At 36.9% G+C, this 22,320-nt stretch overlaps 1 protein-coding gene across 10 annotated transcripts; it reads left to right on the forward strand.

Moving 5' to 3' along the window:
• The first annotated feature begins 247 nt into the window (after positions 1-247).
• LOC101221970 lies at positions 248-21,285 on the forward strand. Of its 10 annotated transcripts, none has more exons than XM_031881616.1 (22): positions 253-1,339; positions 4,721-5,257; positions 5,334-5,459; positions 5,562-7,535; positions 7,615-7,728; positions 7,833-8,015; positions 8,099-8,161; positions 8,718-8,789; positions 8,882-9,145; positions 11,371-11,490; positions 12,192-12,251; positions 12,516-12,556; positions 16,267-16,344; positions 16,435-16,519; positions 17,483-17,640; positions 19,041-19,442; positions 19,605-19,694; positions 19,795-19,884; positions 20,028-20,069; positions 20,154-20,227; positions 20,300-20,430; positions 20,635-21,285. In XM_031881616.1, the coding sequence occupies exons 1-15, from the start codon at positions 518-520 to the stop codon at positions 17,606-17,608; spliced, it is 4,665 nt and encodes a 1,554-aa protein (XP_031737476.1). In that variant the 5' UTR covers positions 253-517; the 3' UTR covers positions 17,609-17,640; positions 19,041-19,442; positions 19,605-19,694; positions 19,795-19,884; positions 20,028-20,069; positions 20,154-20,227; positions 20,300-20,430; positions 20,635-21,285. The 10 variants fall into 10 exon arrangements, with proteins under 10 accessions (XP_031737480.1, XP_031737483.1, XP_031737479.1 ...); XM_031881618.1 differs by having other exon boundaries at positions 19,842-19,884; XM_031881624.1 differs by lacking the exon at positions 20,154-20,227 and adding an exon at positions 1,772-1,815 and having other exon boundaries at positions 1,264-1,339.
• Positions 21,286-22,320: the final 1,035 nt, after the last annotated feature.

The raw sequence follows: 22,320 nt of genomic DNA on the forward strand, positions 1-22,320 counted from the left end.
AGAAGAAAAAAAAAGGAAATAAAAAGGGTTTAAGTAGATAAATACAATTAAATATAACTAAATATATTTATCTATGTCTAACCGGAAGAAATAAGTTATATCTAAAACAACTTCAAATATGATACCAATCGTTTAAATTATAGATGAAACTATATAGTTTGATTACAAAACATTTGCATAATTTGTTGAAATAATAATCGTAATAAAGAAAAGAAAAAGGGAAAGGAACTAGAAATATGGAGTCAGACTGCAAAGCAAAGGTGGGGAAGTTTGGTATATAGCATAGTTTTACAGTAAATTCCAATAAAACTAGAAATGGACAGCAGGGCGAATTAAGAGCCCACATGGCCACAACCCGCGAAAATCTGCCCGCTATTTCTTCTCAATTCTCATTCTCACCGCTCCGTCACTCTCGTCTCCTGTTTCTCTATGCGACGCCAGAAAGAAACACACAAACAGACAAAAGAAGAAGAATCCACGAATCGATCGCATCCAGTGACCGCCGGTGAACTCGATCATGGCTCAGAACCAGCTCATCGACTCCCTCACCTCCCATATCTCCCTATACCATTCTACATCCCTTCCCCTCAATCCTGATACCAATTCCAATCTCAATCCCAGGTCCTCCATCCTTAAATGGTTCTCTTCTCTCAGCGTCCACCAACGCCAAGCTCATCTCACGGTCGTTGATTTCAAATTCGTCCAAATCCTCATCCAAATGGTGGCCGAAGTTCGCAAACGAGGACACGGTTTCTTTATCATCCTTCCCGACATTCTCTCCACTGACCCTCTGCACTTACCTAGCTTATGCTTTAAGAAGTCCCGCGGACTACTGTCTCGTGTCTCCCAGTCCAACGAGTCCCAAAGGATGATTTTCGAGTCCACTCGATTATTCGGTTCCAGGGAAGGCGACAAACTCGAGGAATGTTCTTGTTCGTTAAAGAACATCGATTCTATAACTGTAAGCGAGGAATTCGTCTCAAATGTGGATAAATTTGTCGAGGCAATGGATGGAGTTTCAAATGGAGCGTTTTTGAGAGGTGAAGGGGGTGACCTGGCGTCCAATTGGGCTGAATTAAATTGGTTAAAAGCGAAAGGATACTACAGTATGGAAGCCTTTGTGGCGAATAAGTTGGAGGTGGCTTTGAGATTGTCATGGATGAACTTGAATAATGGAAAAAAAAGATCGGTAAAGTTCAAAGAGAAGGCTACCGCAACTGGCATGGCTACAAACGTGTTTTGGAGGAAAAAGGGATGCGTGGACTGGTGGGATAAATTGGATTATTCGTCAAGGAAAAACATTCTGACTGCAATTCTGGGGAAATCAGCAAAAAATTTGGTAATTCTGGGAACAGTACATGTTGTCCATCTTGTGTGCTTATTTAGTTGAAGTCGTTACAAATTATTTCACATACTCGGGTTTCTGGTGCTTAACCCTTTTGTCTCCCTACTCAAAATATTACGGTCGATTATGCGGATTGAGATTATTTATTTATTCATTCTTAATCTTTTAAATTTAAATTTAAAATTTGTTGTTGTTGTTGTTGGATAAAAGCTAAGTCGAACGAAAGTTGTGGCTATAAATGAAGATATTGGATTCGGATAGTCTTAGGACGATTAGGAACTTTATCATTTTCAATAGTAAGTTGAAGGGTAGGATTTTGGATTGTCCCCTGCATCTTCTTGCCGATTGGTAGATATTTTGAGTATAATGATATCAAGGGAAGTGATCCTAAGTTTGTTTCTTTGTCTAACTCTGCGGTGGATAAAGTTGGAAGCTGGTCAACCTCTTGGAAGAAAGGTTTCTTTTCTCAGGTAGGCATACTTATCCTAATCAAGTCTGTCTTATGACATTCCGGTTTGATACTTCTCACTTTTCAGGGTCTGTTTGAGGTGTACAAGTGTTTGGAGAGATTGATACATGGCGGTCCCTAGGAAGGATTGCCTAAGGGAAAGGCAAAGGGTCACACTTGATTAGCTAGGAGTTTGTTGAGAGATAGATTTCTTTGAGGAGTTTGGAAATCGGGAATTTTAGGATGTGTAACAAAACCCTTTTTAGCCAACTTGTTGTGGTGCTTTTTATCTGGGCCAAATTCTTTGTGATGTTGGATCATTTCTTGTAAACTGTCCCCCATCCTTTTAGATGGTTGCCTAAAGGTATTAAAGGAACTTGCAGAAATTTGTGGATAGAAATTTCGAAAGAGCTCCTGTCTTTTATTCACTTGGTCCCTTGTGTGGTGGGGGAGGGAAGAGATGCATACTTTCGGGAAGATCACTGGGTGAGGGAGAGTACTTTCTGCGTCTTGTTTATTCGATTGTATCATTTGTCATCTCAATCCCAAACGACATGATTATAAGCCTTCTCAAAGTCAAGTTTAAGAATCGAATGAGTGAATGCATAATTCAAAGATTACTCCATTCAAGACATCTGCCTCAATTGGACTGCCTTCATCGGATGAGTTACAATGTAGTTTCCCCCGATTTCCAGTTCAGAATTAGTGCTTTTGTAGTTTGGACGGGTTTTATATGTATTTCTGCAGTTATGTTTTACTTTTCAGTCTTGCTTTTGTCTACCGTATGTAGCTTTTGTAGTTATTTTGGTTGTTACTTTGGTCTTTTCATGACCTTAGTATTGTTCTTGTACTTTAATCTTTTCTTTGTATTTTGGATATGATGAGGGTGCTATAGGGGTGTCAATCTAGTTGAGATGTCCGGGTGCACCTACTGATCCTATCTCTCTATCTCTCCCTCATTTCTTGGCTTCCCTGTTATTCTCATTGTATAGCTATCTTGTACATTGAAATTATTAATAATAAAGAAGCTTATCTCCTTTTCAAAAAAAACTCTGATCAGAGTGGTGCTTAGTGGCATTCCAGTGCATTTTTTTTCTCCCTTTTTGGGTTCCTAGATCAGTTTGTAAGTGCATGGAGAAGTTTATGAGAGTTCTTTGGGTAGGAGTAAGTGAAGGGAAGGGCTTTCATCTTTTCTTTGTGAAACAGAGATAAGCTTCTTTATTAATAGTAAACTCAAAGTACAAGAGAGTTATACAGTGAGAATAATAAAGAAGCCTAGAAAGGGGAGAGAGAGAAGATCAGTTGGTGCACCCAGATATCTGAACTAGGTTGATACCCTCTTAGCACCCTCATCATATCCAAAATAAAAGAAAGATACTAAGGTCATGCAAAGACCGGAAATAACAATATAAACTACCAATCGGTAGACAGATGCAAAGCTGAAAAGTAATAAAACATATGGAGAGTTACAAATAAAGCACAACAAATCTTCAAAAAAAAAAACAAGAAAGCCTGGCCTGTCAATCTGGAAAATAACAGCCCTGATTCTCTTCAGATGAAGGCAGAAGGGAAGGGCTCTCATTTGATCAATTGGGAGGCTGTTGGTTGTCCTAACTAGGGGGGTGGAGATTGGCAATTTAAGAATTCATAACAGAGCTTTGTTGGCTAAGTGGCTTTGGTGTTTCGCCCTTAAGCATGAATCTTTGTGGCATCGTATCATAGCGAGTAAACGTGACAACCACTCTTTTGATTGGGTGCCAAAAGGGGTTAAAAGCAAACATCAGAGCCTGTGGATAGACATATCGCTTGAGCTTCCCATGTTCTCCTGGTTTTTTGTGTCGTATGTGTCGTAGGGGACGATAAGAACATGTATTTCTAGGAGGATTTGTGGGTGGGGATGATAGTTCTCTTTCTTCTATTTTTGCCTATCTCCATCATTTGTCTTCCTTTAAAAACTGTTTGATTTCAAATTTCTTAATTTGATCTGGGAACTTTATGTCTTTTTCTTTTGGGTTTCTTTGTGATTTGTCCAATTGGGAAAGACGGAGGTTGCCACTTTTCTTTTTTTATTTGAGGAGTTCAATTTTAGAGTGGGGTGGAGGAATGTTAGCGTTTGGAGTCCAAATCCGAAAAATCCTTCTTCAAATTGTTGTTGGATTCCTCATCCATTAGGGAGTTGGTTTTTGATGTGGTTTGGAGGATTAAGTTTCCTAAGAAAGTTTAGTTTCTTTACTTGGCTACTTTTGCTTGGTTGGGTGAACACTTTTGATAGACTTGCTAGGAGGATGACCTCACTTGTGTAGCCTTTCTATTGTATTTTTGGTAGAGGGTGAAGGAAGACCTGGATCATCTCCTTTGGGCCTCAATTTGACTTTTTGTAGTTATTCTATAGGTGTGATTTTACATAGTTGGAGTACCTTCTTGTAAAGGGAGTCCACTTTTTTTTGTGGACTTGGTTTTATGCCGGTGTTTTTTTTTCTCAATGTAAGATTAATTTTTAAAAAAAGATATATCAAGAGAAGTGAAGAGTGATTAGGGAGGGGCGTCAGGTAGTATGGGATAATATTTTCTCGTCTTATCTCTAGTTTGTGGATGATATCTTTGAAAGCCTTTGTAATTTATCTCTGGTACTTTTTCAGCTTTGGCTCTTTTCATTACATAAATGAAAAATTTTAGTTCCCTTAAATAAAAAAGAATACAAGAAAAAACTATGCTTCGTAACTAATTAACTAAGTTAGCTGACAAGATACCAAACTAGTTCATTAATGGACTTGCTAATCAAGGTAACTACAAAATTACCCCTAATGAGCTTACATCATTCTTCTTCCCTAAAAAATCGGACTTACGTTTAATTTGATATGTGTACAGCAGGTTTGAGATCTATCACCATATTTCAGCTAACTTCCAATCATTTTTTGAGTTTTCAGACACATGAGATCCTGAGATGGACAAGTGGACTTGCGGAGCATGAGATGGGGCTCTTTAGTGCTGAATGGAATAGACCATTTAGGTACAATTGTACTACATCTCCACCAAGGTCCATGTTAACATCCCAGGCAGACCTGCATATTGACTTCAACATAATTCCAGATACCCATTCTGGAAAACCTTATTTATTAAGTAATATCTTTAGAAATTTGCTTGTGCTTCAGGATATTGTTACGATGGTATCATCGTGTCTTCATGATGAATACTATAAGTGTAATCTATTCTATAGCACTTTGGGTTCTATCTGTGCCATCCCTGATTGTATATTAAGAAAATTGCGGGAATTTCTTATGTTTATTTCACTTGATTGCACGAAATTTGAGCTCCTAGGAGAGGGGAATGGTAAGTCCTTTCCAAGTAAATCAAGAGAGCAGGTAGGTGCTTCCAGTAGAAGGAAAAAGGGAAAAAGCCGGAAATCACAGAATCCTGCACTGAGGGCATGTGTAGATGATTTATCAAGCAATAACTTTACGAAGGTAAATTTGGTTTGAAGCATAAAAATGCTATATAATGGACTTACCTGCAGGATATGAATTTTATTTTTTGATGTAGCGTCAGGAATTTGACAAGGAGTGTGGTCACAGAGGGAGAGAAGTCATGACAGACTCCACAACAATGTCTATTATGTCCAAGGGAAATGAGACTTGCAGAGAAATTCCAGCAGATGTATCTAAAACAGTTAATTTGATTTTTATTAATTATTTTATTCGTGTTTTTAAAAAATATTTTTATCGTATATTTAATGGCTTGAATACATTGTAACCAGTAGCCTGCCACCAGGTACATGACCAAAAAATGAGTGTTGGAAAAGATCAAGGCACTGTGAGGAAGAAGAAAAAACACAAGAGTAAAAATTCTGGTGGGAACAGCAGATTAGTTGAAATAAGACCTTCTGTTGGGCCAGCCGTTAAATTTTCCTCGCCATCTTTTAGTTCTCAGGATCAGGTAGCAGAGTTGGATAAGGATAGTATATTCATAAAACCTTCCATCTCGAATATCAAGAATGATAGTACTAATAACTTTGACAGTTCAACATTAATCCCGAGTCCTCTAGTTCTCTCTAATGAGCCAAATAGAGAGTATGAAAGCATCCTTAAAATTGAAGTACATGAAGTTTCTGGAATAACAAAATCTGTCAGTCAAATTGGTCCTGGAGAATCTCAGTTCTCAAAAGGAATAATTGAAAATCAATTCTTATCATCTACATTGGAAAATTCTTCATCTTTTATGGATTGCAGTGCAGTACCTTCTCATTTGCCTTCACTGGAGCTAAAGAATATTGTCAAAAGTGATGTCAATGTGAAGAGCTCTGTCCGAACTTGTGAAGTAGGCAATAAATCATCTTTGTTGGATAAACTTCCAAGAACCATTGATGTAAAGGAGAAATCGTGCTCATCTCGACATCAATTTAGTGGTGATACTTGTAATGCTAGGACCTTGAATCCCTTGGAACATTCTCCCTATGAATGGCACGGTGTAGCTTCTTTGTATATCCCATCTTTCAATTCACATCTACCACCTGCTACCGATAGATTACATTTAGACGTTGGTCATAATTGGCACAATCATTTCCGCCGGTCTTTCACACCTGCAATGCATCAATCAAGAAATTCGTCTGCTAAAGGCAGCTGTAATCCAATTCTTACACGACCACTGTTAATGAGTTTAGATTGGCCCCCAGTTTTACGAAGTGCTTCTGGCTTGGCTTCAACGATGACGTCAAATCATGATATTGGGTTTCTTTCTAGGAGACAATCTACTTTTTGTAAGGGGTTCCCTAATAACAGCAGTCAAGTTAGTACGGAAGATGAGAAGTACTCTGGCAAACTAACTGATTTTCCTGATTTATCAAATAATCAAGACCTAGCTGATGAGTGTGATGGAAACTGGATATCGGAGGAAGAAATGGAAATGCATGCAGTTTCTGGGATAGACTATAATCAGTATTTTGGTGGTGGTGTTATGTACTGGAATCCTTCTGATCACCATGGGGCAGGATTCTCTCGACCTCCTTCTCTTAGTTCTGATGATAGCTCATGGGCTTGGCGTGAAGCAGACATGAACAGGACTGTTGATGACATGGTTGCTTTCTCTTCTTCTTACAGTAATGGGTTGACTTCCCCAACTGCTACTTCATTCTGTTCTTTTGATCCACTGGGTTCTGGAAAGCAGGCTCTTGGTTATGTGGTGCAAGGAACTGATCTACCCAACAACATGCTTCATTCCTCAACAACTATGAAAGACACAGTGACAGAGGAAGATGATCCTAGATCTTTGCCAAATTTGCCTAGCGATGTTGAAGGGAAAGCAGACTCACATTCATTTCCAATCTTGCGCCCTATTGTTATTCCAAGTATGTCGAGGGAAAGATCAAGATCTGAGTTCTGTCATGGTTATGATCATAAAAGCCCATGTATCCCTCCTACAAGGAGAGAGCAATCTCGAGTAAAGCGACCACCGTCTCCAGTAGTTCTTTGTGTTCCACGGGCACCAATACCACCTCCGCCTTCTCCTGTAAGTGACTCCAGGAAGCACAGGGGGTTTCCAACTGTTAGATCTGGTAGCTCAAGTCCAAGGCATTGGGGGGTAAAGGGTTGGTATCCTGATGGAACTAATTTGGAAGAAGCATGCTTACGTATTGACGGTGCTGAAGTTGTATGGCCTAATTGGAGAAATAAAAGTAATTCTAATTGCTCAAGAGTTCAACCTTTGTCATTAATAGCTATGCCCCAGATAGCTCTTGACCAGGAGCATGTGAGTATGCAACCACAATCCAAATATTTGAGCTATGTACTGAGTCTGCATTTTCCTTACGATTAATTTTCTTTTGCAGCCAGATGTTGCATTTCCTCTCTTTCCACCTACGATTAGCTGCTCTGTAAAAAAAGAATCTCTTTCTTTGATGCATAGCCGCCTACATGATGAGATCGACTCTTTTTGCAAGCATGTAAGAGATCTCATTGTTGCCATTTTTGTAGTATTTCCTAGTTGGAATTTATATAAACAATTGTTATCCCTGAGAAATGCTATTGATGGGATATGCTATACTAGGTTGCTGCAGAAAACATGGCCAAGAAGCCTTACATCACTTGGGCTGTTAAACGGGTTACACGGTCCCTTCAAGTCTTATGGCCTAGGTCCAGGACAAACATTTTTGGTTCAAATGCAACTGGTTTGTCCCTTCCCACGAGTGATGTGGATCTTGTGGTTTGTCTGCCTCCAGTGAGAAATCTGGTTAGTTCATTACTTTACTGGGTCCCTCACGCCTTTTTCCCGCATTAGTGCTCTAAACAAGGTTTGTTTCTGTTATCTTTTAGGAACCTATTAAAGAAGCTGGGATCTTAGAGGGACGTAATGGTATCAAAGAAACCTGCCTTCAGGTATGTTTATTCTTATCTCGAGGAATTGAATATGATATTGCAGCTCACTGTTGTTTATGCTTAGTCCAGCTATTTCTGATTATTCCTTGAAAGGATATATTTTTATCGTTAAAAGATTTTATCTTTTATTATTATTATTATTGTTGTTGTAGTTGTTATTGTTATTGTTATTTTTATTTTATTAATGGTTATTGCTTCCTCTTTTTGCATTGGAGTTTATAATATCCTAGAGGCCTCCATCTATCCTTCATTGATTTAGATTAGTTTAAGGGATGTTTTGTTCTCGAGATTCTTGGGTGCACCTCCTGATACTTAGGTTCTCTTGTTCTTTGTATTTCCCTATAGTACTTTAAGCAATAATCTCATTTCATTAATTCAATGAGAGGCTTGATTCCTTTAAGAAAAAGAGGTGTTTTGTTCTCTCCATGACATGAGGTTGGGTTTGACCCTATTGTCTCTCGTAATTTTGATTCTTATATCGTTCTTTTCAAGTAAAACTTTTCATTGGTTTTATTTTTCGAAGTGTAGAATTTCAATAAATATTTTCGTTTTTCAGCATGCAGCCAGATATCTTTCCAATCAGGAATGGGTAAAAAGCGATTCATTAAAGACGGTGGAAAATACTGCTGTAACGGCCTTTTCTATCAACTATTTAATTAATTTTTGTCAATAATAGATATTATTCCGTGAATTTGCTAATCAGTTTCTATTTTGGGTCAGATTCCTATTATCATGCTTGTTGTTGAAGTTCCTCATGAACTCGTGACTTCGTCCACTTCAAATATGCAATCGCCCAAAGAGGAGTCCTCTGCTGTATCTGGAGAACAAGATGCCAACAATCTCAATGATATGGCTAGTTTAGAAGATTCTATATTGCCAAAATGTTTGGAGGTGAATTATGATTCCTCAATTAGCACCAAGTCAGTCCGCATTGACATCAGTTTCAAGACTCCATCACATACAGGACTCCAAACTTCTGAGCTGGTAATCCATAATTGGAGAATAGTATACTTGGTTTTTTGTTATAGTTTTTTGTGAATTTTTTAATTTTTTTTAAAGTCATTTTTCTTACAAAAAGAAGAAAAGACACAAAAGTTGGTACTCTTAATTAATAGGAATTAATAGACGCACCTGGACATCTCAATTAGGTTGACACCTCCTTAGCATCCTCGTCATATCCGAAAATAGAGAAATGAAATGACATTGAGAAAGTAAAAATGGTCCAAAACATAAACCTTTTACATCAGCAGCCTATCATTAACAAAAGACTAAAAGACAACTTCCAATTCCATACCACTAATTAGTGGGATTGAAAGTTTTGTCCTGCGATTTTCTCAAAGAAACAGGATGCAGCTTGGCCAAGTCCAATAAATATAAAGCTTATAGAAGTACTATTTTTAATGATATCTACCGTCTCTTTTTCCAAACTAAAACAATCTATAGCTGGGAGTTAAACTGACGGGTGTTTACTTGAATCAACCAACGGTCTTTTCTCATAGGAGTTTGTACATATTGGACTCTATTTAGTAATACCACAATGAGATGGACCCCACATAGATTCACCATAAGCTTCACAATTGATAATTCTCTTTCACCTCTAAAAGAGGTAAACATACAATTATGCAGTCAACACTTTCAAATATGCCTTTTTTCTTTCATTACATCAATGAGAAGATGTATCTTGTGAAAAGAAAAATTCTTTTGTTTCTTTTTATCCACACATACCATAGGCAGATCTCATAAGAGGGTATGAAGCCAGATCTGTGCAAGAAGTTATGAAGGCCTCACTGCACCAAATTAGAAAGGACAGGATTAATGATGAAGGTCTGAGAAAAGCTTCTACCAAATTTCCATTGTAAAAGAACACTTCACAAACAAATGCTTAGCATTTTTGTCATACAAATTGGAAAGGCTACTCGGCTCTGTTGGAAGAACACTCGAGATGTTTTGATTCAATATTCTCATTAGTATGTAGGCCGTCTTTTAGCAAAATTCAAAAACAACCTGGGTTGTTTTTAGGTAACAGCCCTCCAGAAAAGCTTTAAAGTGAGTTCTGTGGGGGGTAGTGTCTTCACTTTCAAATAACATTGGACTGGTCTTGCTAGAAAAGGAGGGAGAATGAAAAGAGACTAGGAGAATGAAATTCCATTTAAAAAAAAAAAAAAGAAAAGGAGGGAGAATTATAGACATCTCTGGTGTATTCTTAATCAAATCAGTTACAGAAGTTTAGCTTCAGAAAAGAAGAATGATTGATGAAGACCTTTGGTTACATATTTGGGATGGCCTTGACCCTAAGGGAGTGAAATTCTTTTTGTGGACTGTAGCAATACACAGTATCAACACGATGGGCGTGGTTCAAAGAAGACTTACTACTTTGTGTTGCTCCCATAATACTTGGGTTATGCGCTGCAAGAGTGGGGATTCTATCAACCATTTGCTCCTGCATTGTGAATTTTTTGCCCAAGTGTGGAACTGCTTTAGGAAGGTTTTTGGTCTTCATGGGTGCATGCTGGGCTCAAAGTGTTGTGGGTGGAGGAAGCTCATATGAGTTGGCCTTTGAAGGAGAAGCGTACAGTTCTCTAGAAGAATATTGTTAGAGTCATTCTGTGTCTCCTTTGGAAATAATGAAACACGAGGATCTTCCTTGACAAGTCCTCTTGGCTTTATTTTTTTGTGATCTGGTGCAGTTTACCACCTCTAGGTGGAGTGCTCAATGTAGGGCTTTTTGTAATTATCCCTTGGCTTTTATTAACCTTGATTTAAAGGTGTTTTTGTATTCATTCATTTGGGCAGGGATGCCTTACCCCTTATCTTTATTTTTCAGAGCTGCTCCGCCATATCTTAACCCAATAAATTCCTTTAGAAGTGAAAAAAAAAAAATCTTCCGATTCCATCTGGCTGCTGCTACACCATTTACAATCTGGACTTAGTGTTAGCAATTTTATGTTATTTTATTAACAATAAACTTTTTATTGATTCATGAGGTAATAACAAATCTTCTGGTGAAGGGAGTTCCAGTTTTCTAGGGCTTTCAAGAATTTGATTGTTCTACTACGGGCATACTGACTCTTGTGTCTTTCTCAAAAATAAATACTCTTTTTAGTTCATTTTTTCACAACATTATTTCTCAGTAAAGTTTCACCGATTGCTGTTTTCTTACAAATATTTTCTTGTAATTTGTATTTGATTCTGTGCAATGGCAATTGAAGGTTAAGGAGCTGACTGAACAATTTCCAGCTACTATACCTTTGGCTTTGGTGCTAAAGAAATTTTTGGCAGATCGAAGTCTTGATCAGTCTTATTCTGGTGGCTTAAGTTCTTACTGTTTGGTGAGTTGTCCCAACCTCTTGCTGTAGCATACTGTAATCAAAATACTCTGAGCTTTTGACGTTTTCAGTGATTCAGTGGAAATACATTTTTTAAGACATCATTTCACTAAAATGAAACCTTTACAAGAAAATAAGGGAGAAACACAATGTTATTATTCAAATTGAAACAGGGCATATTAAGAGCAAAAAGAGAAGAAAAAAAAAGGCATAACCTTTGGTTTAGGATAAAGAAAACATCACCGAGAGAATACTATTACAAGAAATGTCTCCAATCCAAATTTATCAAAGAAAATTAAAGATCTGCTTTGGGAAGAGGTTCAAAAAGTTGATTCAACCATGCAGTTCACCAACTTCTACAGGGCAGACCACTCCATTTATGGAAGATCCAACTTCCAAGTCTCATGACTCTTTTGAGGGAAGCTGTTAGCTCTCTCTTGATAGCTTCAGAATGTCTTCTTAGCCCCCTTTGCCTGTATTACATTACTGGCATGTATTATAATTGATATAGCTCCAAGGCGTTTTTCCTATAAACAGATGGAATCTAGTGGTGATGCATTTAAGCCCTTAGCTGTTTTGATTTGGTGAAATGTATACAAAAGGTCCTGTCATGAGTTACAATAGCCATAATGAGAGTAGATAACCTGTAATGAGGTTTTTATTGTGATGAGGTTTCTAAGTTTCTTGCTGTAACTCTTTTACAGGTATTACTGATCATACGCTTTCTTCAGCATGAACATCATCTTGGCCGTCCCATCAACCAAGTAAATTCCGATATCTTTTCGTAAGGGTTGATTTGAGTAGTGATTAACTGCTCTGCAAATTTAATTGGATGATCTCTGAGAAATTAATTCTTTAATGCTGTGACATAATATTTCATGTAAAATATTAATGGAGTGTATATGTTAAAATCTTGAGGCCTGCTTTAGTTTCTTATCCATTGTTACTGTTGTTTTCTCTACCTGGGAAATGGTTATATCTAATTGTGGTTACGAAGTTGAACTTTTCCAAATTCAATGGTTCTGCAGAACTTTGGGAGCCTTTTGATGGACTTCCTTTACTTCTTTGGGTAAGTTTGACTTTACTTATTGTTATCATTATTTTTTTTTAAAGAAAACTAATATCATTGCCCTTTCCACCGTAGAAGGGGGAAAGATAGGTAGATAACCAAAGTTCAGTTTCTAAGTCCAGTTTTTTCTTAAAAGGAAACCGATCCCTTTATTAAATAGATAAATAATAATAAAGAGACAAAGCTCGATGTACATGAGGGATAGACAGAGAGCAATAAACCTAAGGATTAGTAGGTGCACCGGGACATCACAACTAGGTTGACAACCCCCTAGCGCCCTATCATGTCCATAAACTACAGCTTACTGCAACTTAAACAAATAGCATCCTCAACACATCCAGGAAAATAAAGTATAAAACCGAAACAAAAATAAATAGTCCAAGTGGGGACTACAGCCAATACCACCTAATAAACCAGTAATAAAAACATTCAAACAAAATAGCTACTAGGGAGAAAAATCTGGCAGAAAGGAGCTGCAAGAAGGGGGAGAAGGGGGAGACTTCGGAGCACTATGCTCCAATCGGAATCTTCATTCAAGGAGGAGGAAGATGAAGGCCTGGCAATTAAGTAAGATGTCTTGCAATGAGTAGAAAAAATACTCCAACACTTGGCCACATAAAAGCATTCAAAGAAAATATGCTGTAGGTTCTTGTGAGATCCAAGACAAAATGGAGAAATATGTGGCATTATATAATGGGTGGGGAGTTTCTTTTGCATAACTGAAGCACAATTTACAGCCTCGGAAATCTGGTTTTCAAAGCAATCCTGTCCAGTCACATGTCCCACCAAAACAAGATTCTGTCCCCCTTTCCGACTTTAAAATCTGCCAAGGTTTCTACTTTATGCCGCTGCCTAGAGATATTTATCCAGGGGCTTTTTGAACTGGAGGTCTCTTTGCCGCCTGTGTGCCATTGGAATGTGCTACTTCCGCAGATACTACGAACCACCTTACACCAAAGGGAATTCTGATCTACAATTTTTCAGTTTTTTCAGGCTGAGACCCCCTTCTCCTTGGGCTTTAGATACCAAGTCTCATTTAGCAATCTCCTCTTGTTTGGTTTCCTGAATCAAGATCAGATCTAGATTGGTGTCTTTAAGCAATCTTTTAATGGCCAATTGTTTATTTGGCAGTTCGAGACGGGCTAATACTACTGTGTTTCTTTGGCAGCTCATATTAATTTAATTTCACAAGCTTCAATGAATGCAATCAAGATGGGGAGGAATGTTGTTTGCTTTGGTCACGTCTTTCCTTTTTTTTCTTCTTTTTCTAGCGAGGGAAATAAGTTGGCAAAATTAGAACCAAGGGAATCTATATCTTCTGCCTCTCCATTTTGTGCCTCTGGAACCTTTACGTGAATCATCTTTCGGTAATAGTTCTTTACTGCTGACATTGAACACTGAGTCTCCATTATCAGACCCTTCATTCGCTGCCCTTGAAATTGTTGAGATAGGAATACCTCGCACAAAGTCACAATTTTAGCCTGGGATTTTAAATGGGGAAAAATGAACTTTTGAAGGAGGGGAGGAGTTAACTAACTTGTAACAGGTAAAACCAGGAGTAAGAAGCTTCACACAACTTTCTTCCAATAAATCTGAGTTTGCCAAGGCTGTCCATACATTGCGGGAGGATTTACACCCTTTTCTAAAGAACTTCGGGAAGAACTTGAAGTGCTGAGGACAATTCTTGATTGATGAGGAGGAGGATTTGTTGGTTGGAGCACTTCTTTTCTAAATATTAGGTGGTGACTATTGTTTGGATGCGGAGCCAATCTGTAGTGGTGGGATCTTGTCTGATTCTTTGTCCGCCCCATCAACATACTAGAACCCAGGGGTTTTTGCAATAAAGGGATTATCATAATTGCCTAGACACTTGGGCGATTTTTAGGGACACAAAGGAGCTTTCTGGTTGGACTAAAGTTGTGTGATCGTTGGGTTTAGGATCTTTTTGCAAATAATTAACTTTGTGGCCGCCTTTATTCTCTTTCTTCATGTTTCACATTAAATAATTATCAATAGGGGAGGATTGGGCTGTCATATATGCACCGGGCCCAGCTGTAAAGAGGGGGGTTGTCCAACCCTTCGACTGCCAGCTCTTTTTTGGAGAAGCTTCAGTGGATATAAAAATTTTCGGCCGCCTGAAATCTATTATGGGACGAACTTTCTGGTTGCCTCAAAAGGTTGGCTGAAAATGGATGGCTTATTATCCTTGAGGAAATTCCATTATGAGGAAGGACTATCAATCATAACATCTTCATCTATAGCCACTGATTGTAATCTACAAATATCAATGGTATTATGGGATTAGAAAAGTCAATAAAAAAGAGATTGTTTTAAACAATCCGAGGAGTATCGAATGATTCAATATCTCCAAAATTAAGGAAGAAGTTGCCTATGTTTTCATTTTTCAGCTCAATAGTAGCAGGTAAGAAACCACATAGGTTTTTCCGAACTTGGATTCTGGCTTTCGTGCAGTTAATAAGATTGGGATTGTCCAGTGCAATGCTCTCCAAACCCCCAAAATGTGCTCAAATAACTTCTAGAATGTCTCTTCTCCATAAGTCTAGGGGAAGGATTTTAATGGAAAACCACCCTCCAAAGCCTTTGATGAGAAACGGCCTGCTGTGCTTGATCACATCCCATTTTTCGAACAAAAGATGGTACTTCCCATTATCATACCATTTTCCCTGGGTTATGATCAAATATTTAATGTGGCCTTGTTTAACTTTAACAATTGCTTTGTCCACGAACAAAGGGTTAATAATAATTTTCATCTGAAATAGATCTTCCAAGAAAAGAGACATTTCATTCCAGTCATAAAAAATGAATAACCTGTTAATAATCCATAAATCATTGAAATCCTCTCTAATAACATTGTCATATTTTCGAACCCATTGTTGTTGCAAACTCAGGGTTTGTGGAGGATGAGCAAAGGAATGGCTTATGGAGTCTTTTGGCTTCAGCCTCTGTTTTTTGATATGTTGTGCAGGGGAGAAATTTGAATTTGAGGCCTTCACTATATCTGCATAACTTGGGCCTGAGTGGATATACTAATTCAACTTACTTCCATGTGAACGAGAGGCTGGTTGAAGAGATGAGTGCCACAATCCATAGTTGTGGTTCATTAAGAAACTTTTCAGCATTTGTAAGAAAAAAAACCAGCCTTGTTTCTCACCCCATGAATAGACGTGCACAAAGGATTGAAACCCTGAAGAATTTCGAGTGACACATCTGACTGTCCATTGGGAAGGAGCTCTGAACTTTATGAGTCTTGTAGTACCATCTGCTTCTCTGCCGTTTTTGAGAAAGAATCTATGTTCCTCATATTGGTCCAAATTGGATATAGCGGCAATAAACCATCCTAGTTGATTCTTTGAAACTTGTAGACTTGTAGGATTCTTCGAAAATCAACATCTTCAATGTTGAAGTGTCCCTGTCGAACCAAATGCAGTAGGACTCGAAAAATTTACAGCTCTTCACTTCCATGTTGTCGCTGGGAGGAGGGACAGTAGGAGCGGGGGAAGAGGAGAGGAGTGAAAGATGAGAGAGAAAGGGAGAGAGAGAACTTCAACTAGATCCCTGATTATTCTCCCTAATCTTACCCTCATTTTTTTTTTTTCTAAGTCCAGTTCTTTTCCGCTTTTTGCACTACAATAGTGGACTGCAGCTTTAATGTGTATATGTTAATGTAGAGTTGTTTACTTTTAATTCAGGAATGTATTTGATCCTCGCCAAATGCGCATTTCAATACAGGGTAGTGGAGTCTATATAAAGAGGGAAAGGGGATACAGGTAATTTGCTAAGTACTATCTCCGGTGATGCCTATTTTTACTATCTTTGGGTTGGTTATAACTGTTAACCGGGTTCCATTTTTTATGTAGTATCGATCCTTTACATATCGATGATCCTCTTTTCCCCATGAATAATGTTGGACGCAATTGTTTCCGCATTCATCAATGTATCAAGGTAAGGCATCTGGCCTGGTGGCATTATTTACTTTGATGATGTGGATAGGAAGTACTTTACGTGAGTTTTATATAGTACAAAATTTAGAAACATCACTTTACCATGCAATCTTGATTGTTAAAATCAAACGTTTTTATTTCATTTTTGCCCTTTGAATTTGAGGCAAATAGATGCAAAGAATACTATTTTAGCTGAGCTATTTTTGGAATGAAAACATAAAATAATTTTGCCTAGAAAGTGAGTTGATGACTCTATTTTGTTAAGGTACCTACTCATGATTTTTCTTTTCATACACAACTACTTGACTTGTTGTCGGGGCTTCCTCATTTGAAGGAAAATGCTTGAATGTTTTAACTAATGTGTTCTTAGATTAAGATTACAAGTTCATTTAGACACTATTCCTGCCATCTTTTAACACGATTATGATATAGTTGGTTTAGTCTTATCTTACGGGATGTGAGTGCTTTCTTGTCACCGGCGGATTTACTATTGGCTCGAGCCCTCCTCAACTTTATGCTCTTTATATATATATATATATATATATATATATACACACACACGACATAATATCAATATCATTACTTTACAGCCCCTTCAAGACCCAGGTTCAAGCCCAACTTCTTACAATTTTTTTTAGATTATTTTTACTCAATTATAAATTCCCTTGTCAACAAAACTTCAGGATCCACCGCTGTTACTTGTAGCCCTTTTGTGGGCTTGTTTTCTGTATGTCCTTGTAAATTCTTTCATTTTTCACAAGCTTCGTTTCTTTGAAAGAAAAGAAAAAGAAGAATACATATGTTTTACTTCAATCAGCTTCATGACTAACATACAGAATTTTATTTACTTCCTATTTTTTTCTATAACTATAATTTTACATGATTGTTCCTATAAAAAAGAATATTTAACAACGGTGATTATAACTCTCTCTCTTCTTTAATTACTCAAAAAATTTGTTTGTAGGCTTTTTCAGAAGCTTATTCTATTATGGAGAGTGTGCTGATATCCCTTCATGATCATGGTGACGCAAGTTCAGATGCAACTAATAGGGTGCTGCAGAAAATAATACCTAGCATTGATTTATCATAAGGGCTTGATCTACTATCTTTATATGCTTGGAGGTATTTAAGTTTCTCCGTTTATATTATCATTTTTATTTCCTTTAAAATGAAAAACTACGGAGTATATGAAAGGTTTATATGCAACCCAAGGATCTGTCCAAAAACCGAATCACCTTGGTAGCCATTGTAATGGTTTTTCATTTACTCTAATACGAACACTCAACATGTGGAAAACTTCGGTGTAATCAATCACATTTTGCTTTGTTTGTTTGCACTTTTGGTATTGCTGACGTAGAAGTTGATTTTAATTAGCAGGCAGACATCTTGTTTTGATCATTCATAGCATAGGTGGCCTGCTCGTAATTGGCCATCTGATAGATGCTCCTGATTTTAATTTGAAAGTAATCAACTTAACCTTCTTGTTTTCAGGGGTGTTCATGTAATTAGAAAAGCTCTCAACGCACTTAGCCCAATTAAGAAATGCTTCAACACCAACTTCAACCCAAATTAAGAAATGCTTCAACATCGATTTCAATTGGTTTCTTATTTTTGAAAATCTGGTGTTAATCCTTGTGGGAAAATGACAATTTATTTCTCTCTTTTTTTTTTGGATTGGTTAGAAGAAAATGATCTTTTAGAACTCAAGCACACAGATGTACAACCTAAAGAACAGATCCTATTCAAGTAAGGTTGTTACAACAATATGATTAAAAGCCACAAAAAGGGAAATGACAATTTATTTATCACTTCTTGTCGGACTGTGTGCGCTTGCACTGTATTATTTTTGTTTGTAAATTAGGAAATGGAGCTTCCACATCCTTCTAGAATGACATATGGCTACTGGAAGAAGCTCTGATATTCTGATACATCATTTTCTGTTACTTTTTCTTACCCGTTTAAAGTCTGCCTGCCCCTAGGGGTTTGTCTCTTCTATCATTCTTAATAACTAAACCTTGGTTATGACGGGTAGAAGGTAGAAGCTGAAATGTGCATTCTAAAGATGAGAAGAAACCTAAAGGATGCTCAAATTGAGAAATGGGCTGACCCAAGGCTTTCCTTAATCCTTACTGGAAGATTGATAGCAGAGGATTTTTGTCTACTAAATTCTTAATGGCATTGGCTTGAGAAGTGAACTGAACCTTCTGTACAAATTTATTTGACATATGGAGTGAGCACCCCAAAAAGATAATAGTTCTGTCATTGATGTAGTTTATTTGGTTGTTAATTAGTTTTCTTATGCTTTGTACTTTTTACCATTTGTTTCTGTTTTACTGTGAGGGTTATTTGTTTGACTAGTGATGTAGTTTATGTGGCTGTTTTTTTAGGCATATTTTGTTTGTGGTTTTTCCTACATAAAGGAAGCCATTTGTTGGAAGGATCTCATTGAATGTTATTGATTTTTCTCCAATAATTGGTTTACACCGCTGAATCATTAACACCTTTGAATAGCTTCAATGCAGATTGTCTTAAATGTCCATTTCACCACAGTGGTGTTTGCTGTGCAAGAAGAGTGAGTCACAGAGCCACATTTTCCTCTCTTGCAGCCTTACAAACTTGTTTTGGAAGGGAAGTCTTTCATCCTTCAGATGGGCTATACAGTTCTACCAAATGACATAAGGATTTTCCTTTATCTTTGGTGGGTCACCCTTTTAAAGCGAAAAAGAGTATTATTTGGATGCACTTCATCCAAGTATTTTTATGGGCTACATCAATTGAAGGAGATCAAAGGAATCGTACGAGTTTCTTATGACTTGACAATGTGTGTCTCATTGGATCGTAACTTATCATTCAATTAGAACCTATGTAATGATGGGTTTGTTCACTTACCAACTAGGTTGAAGTGGTCCTCCTCGCCAATTAGGGTATGTGTATCTTTGAATTCTTTAGGGGGATTTCATTTAGATCAAACTTTTAAATTGCCTGTATAATTTACACTTTCAACGATAGAATACTAGAACCCTCTGGTTTGCAACTTTTGTTTTACTGAAAAAATCATGAACTTATTCTTGTATGTTCATACATAGGGTCAAATCTAGCTATTCAGGGACCTGAGAAGTGGCGAGTGTTCATCCACTAGCTTACTTGGCGTTAAGTTTATATCCACAACAATTGAGGTACAAGCAAGGTCTATTTCTTCAAGATTGAGGGCGTGTCTATCATTTATTTACATTTTATTTTTGTACATTTTCATTCTAACTGTTTAATGTTATTCAGTTGACGGTCATCAGTGGTCACCATTAAAAAAAATTCTTTAATTGTAGTTGTCATCTCAACAAGCAAATGATGGTTATCCCTTCATCACGGGTAAGGAAACTCATCCTTTCTTACTTGTTGAGATCCAAAACGTTTGTTTTGTCAAATTTGTCTTCATTTAGGATCATTTCAGATTCTTCATTGTCCCACGGTGGTTATGAATTTGAACTTGTCCTAATTCATTGTTCCTGCAGAACTTTTGGAAACCTTTTGATGGACTTTCTTTACTTCTTTGGGTAAGTTTGACTTTGTTTGTTATTATCATATTATTATTTCTTTTTTTTTTAGAACTAATATCACTAAGCATTTCCATTGTAAAGGGAAATGATAACTGAAGTTCAGTTTCTAAGTCCAATTCTTTTCGTTGTAAGGAATTAGGCCCTTAGATATTAAGGTTAGTAGTAAGGAATTATGCCCCTCGGTATTTCCTATATTGCAATCGTTAACAATTTTCATATGTTTTCAGTTGATGCTGGGACTCGATTGCAAATATGTGCTTCAGAGATGGGTTTTTCCTTTTCCTTAACCAGATATTAAGACAAGAATGTCCTCAATCTCAGATAAGCCCATCATAGCATGAAATCATTGGATCTTATGGTAAATTGTGTGTGTTTTGACATCAAGAATGTTTGGTGTTATTTGATATTTCACCATTATTATAAGCTGGATGCCAAGCTGCATGTAAATAGTTAGTTCTAGTGCCGATGTTGAAATTTGAGTGGGAGACTAAATTTTTTATGCCCACTACACGTTTTAAGGACCCTTGATAAGCTTATTGGCATTTTATTTGCTCTACTACAGATCTTTTTGATGAACGAGATCAATGATATCTTCGGCAATGGCTTTCACACATCTTCGTGGCATATTCCCAGTTGAGTTGTGGGGTTATTGCTGTGGTTTGTCCAAGAGTTTTACGGTCACCCACTCGCCTCAATGTTACGATTCCACAAGCTTGGAATAGGTCACAGGTTGCTTGGGATTTGGGTCTTAGTCGAAATCAATGATTTGGAGGTGTTTGAATGGTCAAGTCTTACCCATCTTCTTTCTTCCCCTATTTTAAGACCCGTGAACAACAACTCTTGGATATGGACTCTTTACCCCACCAAAGTTTTTACAATTCCCTGACGGGAAATCTCACCCATGCAATTAGTCGTAGTTCGAACAAACTTTATTCGGTGAGTGGGAAGGATGGTTACCTCGAGAATGAATTATAACATTTTTCTTGGTGAAATTAATATAGCTAGTTGATACAAAGGTAAACATCAAAGGTCACCGTTTCTCCATGTTGTGATGTGTTTTTCTTACGCAGCATCTCCTAACCATCTCTATATACAGTGCTCTTTTGTTTCTCAGAATGTGAAACTTTTGCTTGGGCCATACATACACCGTAGTTTTGCGGATACCTTCAACTATTATTATATCATGTAATATATTTATTACTTGTTTATGTAATAATATCTTATAATATATATGATATAATAATTAAGGAAAAAATCTTTGAAATTTTTGAAAATATTAAAAAATTATTTAAGATTTACTAATATAATTTATTTTTTAAATAATTAAATGAACATTAAAATTGTTCAAAAATACTCCGATTTGTTAGTTTAGATAATAATTAAAAAATTAAGGCATTTGTGAAGTATTAGGGATAAGTTAGGTCTTTTCTCTAAAAATTTTCTAGTGTATTGAGGTTAAAAAATTAGGATATTTGTGAATTATTTAGCCGTGGAAGCCCTCCAAAATAAATATTCATAGAAATAGTGTAACCGGGTTGAATCTAAAGAGAACCAATCAAATTAGTTTTTCATCACAAAAAAAAGTTTAGTTGTGATCTTACTAAAATTGAACTGAAAGTAAATTGAAGTTTCCAATTCAAAATACTTCTCATCCGTGTCTAATCTTGATTATAGTTCAACTGGATTGAATTATTCAAACTCATATATAGCAAATAAGAAATATCAATATTTGAGCAATAAAGTTGCTAATTTAACTAAGATCTACTGTTAATTAGAACGAGATAAAATAATTCAGTAAGTTTATAATTGAGTGTGAAGGCTAACATTTGTCAAGGCTTGGCTTCTGAGAGATTTTTTTAAAAAAAAAAAAGTGATGGATGGTGTTCTTTTCTCTTTTTTTTTCTTCCTTGATTGGATAATTCTGCTAAGAGGGCAAAGAGGTGTTCATAGTGACCGTCAACCAAATGTCCAAAGGATTTTTCTTCTAAGGAAAAGTGGATTATAGCTTCTAAGAAATGTAAATGGAGTGTAGGGAGGCAATTGTTATTACCATTGTTTAGGTCCATCTCTACCTGTCCATGAACGATGAACCATATAAGATGTATATTGATATTTCAGAGATTCCTTAGATCTTTGTTTATAAAATAGATCTCCCAGTAAAAATTAGCTATCGTTACGTGAGATCCAGTAAAATTAGCATCTAATGGTAAAAGTAAACTAGGGCCATGTTTAACTTCAACCCATGAGA

The sequence above is a fragment of the Cucumis sativus genome, chromosome 3 (assembly GCF_000004075.3).
Source record: "Cucumis sativus cultivar 9930 chromosome 3, Cucumber_9930_V3, whole genome shotgun sequence".
Classification (NCBI taxonomy): domain Eukaryota; kingdom Viridiplantae; phylum Streptophyta; class Magnoliopsida; order Cucurbitales; family Cucurbitaceae; genus Cucumis; species Cucumis sativus.

Bases quoted from the DNA above. Each gene is read 5' to 3' on its own strand.
- LOC101221970 (XM_031881619.1), top strand. From the start codon at position 518: ATGGCTCAGAACCAGCTCATCGACTCCCTCACCTCCCATATCTCCCTA. The intron at 5,258-5,333 runs GTAAATTTGGTT...TTTTTGATGTAG, and splicing joins CAAGCAATAACTTTACGAAG to CGTCAGGAATTTGACAAGGA. The intron at 8,790-8,881 runs GTAACGGCCTTT...ATTTTGGGTCAG, and splicing joins AGACGGTGGAAAATACTGCT to ATTCCTATTATCATGCTTGT.